At 44.3% G+C, this 9924-nt stretch overlaps 1 protein-coding gene across 13 annotated transcripts; it reads left to right on the top strand.

The window, feature by feature from the left end:
* Window positions 1-827: 827 nt before the first annotated feature.
* On the top strand, window positions 828-9357 carry PDP1 (pyruvate dehydrogenase phosphatase catalytic subunit 1). Of its 13 annotated transcripts, none has more exons than XM_065902748.1 (4): window positions 843-976; window positions 1311-1494; window positions 1758-1792; window positions 5269-9357. In XM_065902748.1, exons 2-4 carry the CDS (start codon window positions 1412-1414, stop codon window positions 6927-6929), a joined length of 1779 nt encoding a protein of 592 aa, XP_065758820.1. In that variant the 5' UTR covers window positions 843-976; window positions 1311-1411; the 3' UTR covers window positions 6930-9357. The 13 variants fall into 13 exon arrangements, with proteins under 13 accessions (XP_065758822.1, XP_065758829.1, XP_065758820.1 ...); XM_065902754.1 differs by lacking the exon at window positions 1311-1494 and adding an exon at window positions 4990-5128 and having other exon boundaries at window positions 849-976; XM_065902755.1 differs by lacking the exons at window positions 843-976; window positions 1311-1494 and adding exons at window positions 1025-1091; window positions 4990-5128.
* Window positions 9358-9924: the final 567 nt, after the last annotated feature.

Consider the following 9924-nt stretch of genomic DNA (forward strand, 5'->3'; position numbering starts at 1 on the left):
CAGGCTATAGTCCACGGGGTGGCAAAGGGTCTGACACGACTGAGCGACTTCACTTTCTTTCAGAAAATGTGACCACACACACCTATTTGACAGAGTCAAGAATTTCTTCATCATAACCTCCCCTGGCTGCTGTTCAGACCGCCTTTCTCTCCCTGGGCCCTGAGACGTGTCCAGAAAATGACAGAAAACATGCTCCAAAGCCAATGCTCCGAAAAGAATCCCATGAACCAGGCCTCAGATACACCGGGGTTCTCTCATGCCTTGTTATTCCAGGTAGGGCCGTCTCTGGGAATTTAGCTTCCCGTTGGGAAGGGAGCCTCCTCTCGCAGCCTAAACCTACGAAGCCCCAGCCCACCCCCGTAAGGAGGGAAGAAGGCTCGCCGAGGTGCCGGGGCGTCGTGGAAGCCTGTCTGCGGGAAACGGCCGTTCACCGGCCCTGCCCGCTCGGGGACGCTCGTGCGGACCCCGGCGCTTCCTCCCTCCAGGCCCTTCAGTCAAGCCCGCGGCCGCGCGCGGCCCCGCCTTCACTCGACTATAGTGGGTGCGGGAGCGGGCGCGGGCGCGGGCGCGGTCACGTGAGGCGGGCCCTCGGAGCCAATGGGCAGCTCACGCGGAGTGAATGGGCGTGTCTGACCCTCGTGACGTTACAAAGCGGGCGGGGAGCGCGCGGCTCTTCCGCCCCCACGCGCCGAGCTGCGGCCCACTCGGCTGCGCCCCGCCCCCTCGCCACTGCGCACCCAATGGGAAGGCGGGAAGCGCTCGGGGCCCGAACTTTCGGGCGGGGCAGGGCGGGGGCCCGGCTCGGCTTGGGGGGGCGAGAGGGGGCGAGAGGGGGCGGGGCGGAGTGAGCCGGCCTGGGGCCCGGGGCCGCGCTCCCGCGAGTCGCGGCGGCTCGTGAGGAAGGACTGCCGGGAGGTGCCCCCGCCGCCACCGCCTCCTCGTTGAGAAGAAGCGGCTCCTCCCCCTGCCGTGCCCGGTTCGTATTCCCTCACCCCAGCGCCGAGCCGCACCGTCCGGAATCCTCTTCCGCCCGCCCGAAGTTGTGAGGGGGGCGGCCGGCGCGCGTGAGGAGACGAGCCTGGGGGCGCCAGGTGCGCGCTCGAGGGGCGTCGCGGCCGCGGCGGGCGTGACTGCGCCAGGGGGCTGCCCGCGGGGCTCCAGGTCCGGGGCGGGGGGGTGGGCCCGCTGGCCGCGCCCGGGGCGCCGTGAGGGCCGGCGCGAGGGTGGATTCCGGGGCAGGTGCGGCTCAGGTGGCGCGGGGTCGCTCGGCCTGAGGATTTCCCCCCCTCACACGCACACCCCCGTTCCAGGGTGACCCCCGTGGGCCGACCCTCGGTTTTCAGGTCTGCGGCCGGCGCGGCGTGGGCGGGCGGAGGATGCCGCACTCCCGTGGGCTCCGCACCGGGGCTGGATGGACCGGCCGGTCCCGGGGCGCGCCTCCGCCGGCGTCCGGGCCCCCGCCGCTTCCAGCTGTAGCTCCGCGGCTCCCGAGGGGTGGGTTTGTTGGTTAGATTTCCGCCCTCCTCCCCACTCCCTGTCTTGCGCCTCCATCCTCTTTCCCCAACCCCACCCCACCCCACCTCCTAGCCCCATTCACCCGGCTGCAGCGAGACCTCGCCCCTCCTCCTCTCGCGCCTCCCCTGCCGACGCCTCCTCTAATGAGCATCTCTGCCTTGCTTTTCAATGGGCCGGTGCCGCTGTCGCTGCTGCTCTCCGCGCGGGTTGTGGATGTTGTCGGCTCCGTGTTGTGATGACAGGAGAATGTGTGTGTGTCCCGGGCCCAGACGAATTGGTAGGTATTCCCTTAACTACCTGGCGTTGGGTACCCAGGAAGGATGATGACTGATTTTGCGTGTGGATGGTCTTAGGTGGGTCTGTGTGGAATGAAGAGGTGAGGTAGGTAGAAAAGGGAGGGGGGTACAAAGGGATCCTGCACCAGGATAGCAGTTGATGCCTTAAGTGAGTGCCATTGTACCTGAGGTAGGGTACAAAGGAAACTGATCAAACAAGTGCTGACTTGGGGCTTCGGAATCTTCCAAAGGCAGACGGTTTCTTCATTCATATAGAGATAACAGGAGCTGTGAAATGGCTAAACATTGCCCAAAGATGCTGAAAAATCGCAGAGAGTCTTTATGCAGGGTGTTTAATGCAATCGGATTACATAAACTGGGGTTCTGACACATTTAATGATTAGTATAGCTTTTTTTTTTTTTCCATTTACACCAAAAGCTTTGCAGAGCTAAAGAGCTCTGGAGTCGGGGCAGTAATTGCATTCTGTAATTAGTTTGTTCTGAGAGTTTATTGATAAAGTGGAATCATTTCCTGGCACAAGCCCTGCAGAGTACATCAGTAAGAATGGATGGGTCTCTTTCCTGTTTCTCCTTACAGCTCATCTTGCCTTATTAGTCACTGGCAAAATCTGCCTATACTAAGATGCTGTACCTAAGGTAGCTAAGTCTGGATCATGGGATGGGAATTTTTAAGTGAAATTGTGGCCAGAAATAACTTGAAAATTTGACGGTGCTTCAGTTTACCACAGCTGTACCTTGCTGCTATTCTTACTGCCGCATCAGAACCCTTTAACTTTGTTAATTTAGCAAGTTGTCAACAAGAGTTTTGATTTCATGGAGTTTTGTTGTTGAATCACAGGATATTGAGAAGGATACTCAAGAGTTCTTTGAATGTTCACTTATGGTTTATGAAAGCATTCGAAAGTACATTGACTTCTAGGAGTAACTGGTCTGATGAAGAGAGTATGTCACTTGTACTGGTGGTGAACAAATGCTCCTTAATCACAGAGTAGGTAACTTCCCTCAGAATTTGACTTTTAGAGGCATGTTGGGAGTCTCAGTCCATACTCAGTCCGTAAACCCCTGAGTAATTGAAGGATCGAGTTAATAAAATTGACTCTCTGCTTTTTTTTTAATCTTGAGAATTTATGCCTGAGGGGAAAATGTATGTTACTTGAGTGCCTGGTGTTTGAATTTACGTATTCAAAGCATCTGTTGCATGAATCGGTTCTTTTGCCAAAATAGTTCATTTTGCAGTCGATTAGAAAAGCAGGAGGATTGTCAAAACAAAGGAATTTAAGGAAAGTGTGGATTTCCTGGTCTTGTTATTTCTTCATCAGATGTCATATAGCCCAATTCTGTTACACATCTGTCTTTCAAACCCCGCCTCCAAGCCCAAACAGTACTTTGATTCAATCTACATTCCATACAGAAACACAGGTATTTTTTGCCCTCTAAAATTCTTACATGTTAAAGTAAGCTTAAATGCAGACATATATAAACTTACAGAGAAAATTTATTTTCATGAAAGTTGGTATGTTTACATTTTTGATAATAGAAATAATCTTCATACAAAGAATGAAATGAGTCCATGTGCTTTCTGCATACAAACCTAGCAAGAGTTATGGTTCGTATCGAAAGCCAATGTCATGTGGCCCAGCGTTTTAGCACATCTCCTGGCTCAGTCATGTACACTTAACCTTTGGCTGACTTTCAGGTATTCAGTTTGAAGTGCTGTTATTTAAGTGGTGGTTCTTGATAGATTCCTGTTTTTCTGGAACTTCTGTCTTTCATGACTGCCTTTCAGACGTTATTTAGTTATTGCTCTTATTTCAAGAATTCTATGCATCAGCTTCTCTTGCCTAATCTTGTTTTCAATTCTGTAAGCAAATGTCTCCCTAAATAATGTAGTTAAGATAATGGTCCATTCTGTCACATGCAGAGGGCTCCACGTAGCCTGCTCGCACGGTGCTTGTCACCCAAGCACATTCAGTGTTTGCTCCCTGCAGCCCACTTAGCATTTTCCTAACTGGCTTTCAAGAGGGTGTGTGAAAATAGTGTGATAATATAGCTAAGACTCTATGATGTTTGTAAAATTCTTCCTTAAGGTGTTCAACCTTAGGAAAAAATAGTTGATATTAAGGCTCAAATGATTTTCTATTCCTTATTCCTTTTTGTTTATTGCATTTGTTTCCTCATTTAAGATATTTCTAAAGCCTATTTGTTTATAGGCCAGGTGAATACTTTGAGGCAATACCTCAAGAATTCAGGGGAAATATGTGTTACAAGAGGGATTCTTTTCTTATATACATTACCTGGCTTAGTGGTACATGTTTATTACGTTTTCTAGATAAATGCTCATCAAAATATTTTCAGTGTTCCACTTCCAGATATAAGTGATATGATTTTCATTTATTCACAAGTATAATGCTCTACCTTTCTAAGCCAAACCTTAGTCCATTAGACTACTGTTTCACTGTTTATTAATTTCCAAGGGCAAATAAATAACCATTTTTTAAAATGTAAGAGAATGGTTTTCTAGGGGTAAATTCTACTTGGAGTCTGTAATAGATGAAGATCATATTTCTGTAGCTTTCTTTTACGGCTGATAGGCAGAGGAGAATACTAACAAGTAAATTAAGTTCCAGAACTGAGACCATTTATGTTACTAACAAAGTTTTAGAGCTACTAAAATACTTGCTTTTTTTTTTTTAATCACAAAAAATACAGTAAAATTAATGAATAAATGAAACCTGCCCGCTTTTCCAGGATTATTTGGTGACTTGGTGGCAGACCTATGTCCCTAAACTTGCCAAGTCGGCACAGTGGTCTGGAGAAGCATTGTTTGCAAGACCATCTCCTGGATACAAGGAGGGCATTTTGGAACTTCTATTTTTATCCATTATGTAAGATTTTTCTTGTACATGTTAATTATAGTAGCATATGTATATATTGTACCAATAATTCATGAATATACACAGGTTGAGGCTGCATCCCAGCACATATATGGTGATACCCAGGTGTATCAAGTGCTAACCATTGAACATGGCTCTATAAACAGGATCTTCATAAATGGGAGAAGTCCCTGTGCAATATGGGAGACCCATGGCCTTTTTTAAGGATAAAGAGAAGGGTAATTGGCCAGGTCGACTGCCACTGCATAATGTTATATAACCTTCATCTCCTCCGCTCTTCCCAGCCAGATCTGTTGTACATTCTGCCCAGTTTGTGCTGCATAAAAAAATACAAAGAGAAAAGTAAAGCTAGAAGACAGTTTGCTCCTGGCTCCATTAAGTAATCAAGTGCGCTTGGCAGAGATCCTGTAGAGATAGTACATGGTATGTGTGTAAAATATAGTACCTTAGGCACAGGACACTTGTAAATTCATCTGCTAAATATCTCTTATGAAAGCAAAAATAGATTAAGTAATCTGAATGTAACTTTTTTCTTTGTGCTTACCTGTGAAATTGCTGTCTAGGAATCCCAGTCAGAAGTTCCAGCTTGCCACTGTTCTCTGATGCCATGCCAGCACCAACTCAACTGTTTTTCCCTCTGATTCGTAACTGTGAACTGAGCAGAATCTATGGCACTGCATGTTACTGCCACCACAAACATCTCTGCTGCTCACCCACTTATATTCCGCAGAGTCGCCCAAGATACGCACCCCATCCAGCGTATGCTACCTTTTACAGGCCAAAGGAGAGCTGGTGGCAGTACACCCAAGGAAGGAGATATGCTTCCACGCCGCAGAAGTTTTACCTCACACCTCCCCAAGTCAATAGCATCCTGAAAGCTAATGAGTACAGTTTCAAAGTGCCAGAATTTGATGGCAAAAATGTCAGTTCTGTCCTTGGATTTGACAGCAATCAGCTGCCCGCAAACGCACCCATTGAGGACCGGAGGAGTGCAGCAACCTGCTTGCAGACCAGAGGGATGCTTTTGGGGGTTTTCGATGGCCACGCAGGCTGTGCTTGCTCCCAGGCAGTTAGTGAAAGACTCTTTTATTATATTGCTGTCTCTTTGTTACCCCACGAGACTTTGCTGGAGATCGAAAATGCCGTGGAGAGCGGTCGAGCCCTCCTACCCATTCTCCAGTGGCACAAGCACCCCAACGATTACTTCAGTAAGGAGGCGTCCAAGTTATATTTCAACAGCTTGAGGACTTACTGGCAAGAGCTTATTGACCTCAACACTGGGGAGTCAACTGATATTGATGTTAAGGAGGCTTTGATTAATGCTTTCAAGAGGCTTGATAATGACATCTCCTTGGAGGCTCAAGTCGGAGATCCCAATTCTTTCCTCAACTACCTGGTGCTTCGAGTGGCATTTTCTGGGGCCACAGCTTGCGTGGCCCATGTGGATGGCGTTGACCTTCATGTGGCCAACACTGGCGATAGCAGAGCCATGCTGGGGGTGCAGGAAGAGGACGGCTCTTGGTCGGCAGTCACGCTATCTAATGACCACAATGCTCAGAATGAGAGAGAAGTGGAACGGCTGAAACTGGAGCACCCCAAGAACGAGGCCAAGAGTGTGGTGAAACAGGATCGGCTGCTTGGCTTGCTGATGCCTTTTCGGGCTTTTGGAGATGTCAAGTTCAAATGGAGCATTGACCTTCAGAAGAGAGTGATAGAATCTGGCCCAGACCAGTTGAATGACAATGAATACACCAAGTTCATCCCTCCTAATTATTACACACCTCCTTATCTCACTGCTGAACCAGAAGTAACTTACCACCGATTAAGGCCACAGGATAAATTTCTGATACTGGCAACTGATGGGCTGTGGGAGACAATGCACAGGCAGGATGTGGTTAGGATTGTGGGTGAGTACCTAACAGGCATGCATCACCAGCAGCCAATAGCCGTTGGTGGCTATAAGGTGACTCTGGGGCAGATGCATGGCCTTTTAACAGAACGGAGAGCTAAGATGTCATCAGTGTTTGAGGACCAGAATGCAGCAACCCACCTTATTCGCCATGCTGTGGGCAACAATGAGTTTGGGGCTGTTGATCATGAGCGCCTCTCCAAAATGCTTAGTCTTCCCGAAGAGCTTGCTCGGATGTACAGAGATGACATTACAATCATTGTAGTTCAGTTCAATTCTCATGTTGTAGGGGCATATCAAAACCAGGAACAGTGAGTGGGTCTTACCAAGGCGATTCTCAAATAGATTTAAAGGACAGATAGTTTTTTTTTTGTTTGTTTGTTTGTTTGTTTTTTAAGATAATACTATAGTAAATAGTTCCAGTGGGTCATTCTCAGCATTTCTCTATTTGATACTCTGGTCTGCTGGGTAGTCCAAATTGACTTTGTAGCAGAGTGGCAGGATCCTGAGAGTCTCGTTCGACTTAGTTTGGACCTCACAGCACCTGCAGTTGAGGCCCATCAGTTCCTTAACCACAGATGGCTTAGGACATTGGCTGCTTTTATCAATCTGAGAAAATCAGGATGACCTGCAAACAGGGTTTTGAGTAGGCCCAAAGCAAGGAACTTGCTGGGCGTATTCTTTTGGTAAAATGAAGAAACATTACTGTTCACACCTGCAGACCCCTTTCATCACCAAGATTCCAGTGTACGTGAAAACATATATTTATTGCATGATTTCCTAGATGTATAACCTGTGCATTATTCATGAACTTTATTTTAACCCAAAGTAGTTTTCAAATCCACTACTTTAAGCCATAAAGGACCGAGAACCAGGCAATTTGAATTCGTCAGTGTGTGTGATCATTTGACTTGGAATGTTTCTTAATGAGAAGACACTAACCCTTCACCCGATTACCCAATGTATTTGGAACATTTTCTATTTTGCCAAGCAGTTGAAGACAATAAAGGTGTTTTATCTTCTCTTATTGGTGTTAAATAAAGGGGAAAAAAAGTCTTAGTTTATATTAATGAAAAGCTTTATTTAGTTTGAAATGAAAGATCCAGAATGAAGAGAAGAGACTGATATGTTCAATTATGGTCATCTGCATCCACCAGCACATCACTCTTATCATGTAAACCCCTGAAGTGTCACATGCTCTAAGTGTGTGGTGGGTAGACTGCTGCTGAGAAATCACACTTCTAATTAAGTAGTGGTAAGAATTTTTGTCATGTTTGGAATTTTAAGGATGACATATTAAAAATTTACATAATTTGGGGGAGTAAAGTTTAAATATTACCTTCAGGTGTTGAGATGAAGTTTTTTTTTGTTGTTTTTCCCCACTTAGGTATAGGTCAATTTAAATAATTGGTTTAAAGATTACTAAATGCTTTAAACATATTGTAGCTTATAAATAGAAATGTTAAGGTACATACATGAGAAATTCTTTAAAGTAACTATTGTGCATGCCTGATGCTTAATGGAACACTTAATAGCATCAAATATTGTTTGCAGCAGTCTCCGTAATTATATGCAGACCCTTCCAACGCTGTATCAAAGTAAATGAAAATAAATATATTCAGATTGGCTTTTGGGGAGCTTATTTGATATGCATCAAATGTGTTTTGTTCCTGTGTTTAATGGTGATTCGTGTACAGCTGTGCATATATTTCGTCACTTATTCTAGCATCACTGTTAAAAGAATGGCTATGACTATGTTCAATTTTCACATAAGTTTTAATACAAAACATGATCTGTTTTCCCTTGTGTAATTAGTTGAGGGGTGTTTAGGAGTCCTTGCAGATTTCTGTAGAATACTGAACTAGATATTCAAGGACTCTGGACTGTGGACACCGAAGCAAGGTAGAATTGGCTGCAGAATTTATTCCAATCGAAAATAGACTCTGGAAGATTGCCGCTTACAAGACCATATAATGTTTGTTTTCTGAGGCCTTTTTTTTTCCCCCCTTTTTTCCCTCCTTGGGTCACCTTGGAAATTTTCTACCAGCTGGTATTTTGGAGGAGGAAAAGCTATTATACTAATTTATAAATGTCTTGACAGAGACTTCATTTTTTAATGGAATGTATGTAGAATACAGTAGCAATTAAAACTCATTTTCAGGCTACTACTTGAATTTCTCTTGAACACCTTTACTAAAGAGTTCCATATTATACTTAATAAAGTCTCATCTCTATATAGTACAGTATATATAAATTTGGTTTCTTTTGGTCATGATCAAGATAGTTATTATTACACAAGAAACTTGGTCTGTGGTCTAAAAGCTGGTTATGTTAAGCCTGTAGTATTAACAGTGTGGAAATGAAAATAATTGGATGTTAGAAATTTGAATGTATTATCATCTAAAAGAAGTTTTGATTTTATTGTAATTGGTTGTCACTGTGATGTGATACCTAGAATTAAAGAATACATGTAAACTTTCATTGTATTCAGCCTTTCTTAAGCATTTTTAATTTATACTTTCTAATGTGTCATTTTCTGTATTTAGTCAGTGGCTCATGGTATTTATAATATGTCCTTAGCTAGTTAAATGCAATGGTGTTATGGTACACAGTACTTGGAGGGAAGAAAAGTCTTATAAAAGATTTATCTGTGTGAAGAAATGTGAAAAGTTTATGTATTGTATAGTGAATAGTCAGAAATGCCCACAGTGAATTAAAGCTTCATATCTGCTTTGTGAAAGAACGACCTGTGTTGTTTTTTAATTAATAGATTCATTAGATGCTTTCTATGGTGTTAGGTTATACTTAACTTTAGGATCCTCTAGATAGATAGTACTTTTAAAAAAAACTGGGGTATACTTTACATTCAATAAAATGCACAGATTTTAGATGTGTAGTTTGAGATTTGGTAACCACAACCCCAGTAAAGATACAGGACTTTTGCATTACTCCAGCAGAAAATTCCCTCATGCCCCTTTCTGGTTAATCCTTCCCCATAGAACTACTGTTCTGACTTCTGTCACCATAAATTAGTGTTACTTGTTCTAGAAATTCATATAAATGAAATCATGTAATATGTACTCTTTCGTATATGACTTTTGTTCATTTTTTTTGAGATTCATTTATGTTGAGTGTATGCATAATCTCCTCCTTACTACCAAGTAGCATTCCATAGTATGAATAGAACAGTTTATCTACTGCTGATGGGCATCATCAGCCCCTTCTTCTCCCCCTTAAAAGCTAACTTAGGTTATCAATTCCCAGGGATATTATTTGATTGAAGTATAGATTTAACATCAAAAACATGATA

Source organism: Muntiacus reevesi, chromosome 12, assembly GCF_963930625.1.
Source record: "Muntiacus reevesi chromosome 12, mMunRee1.1, whole genome shotgun sequence".
Lineage (NCBI taxonomy): Eukaryota > Metazoa > Chordata > Mammalia > Artiodactyla > Cervidae > Muntiacus > Muntiacus reevesi.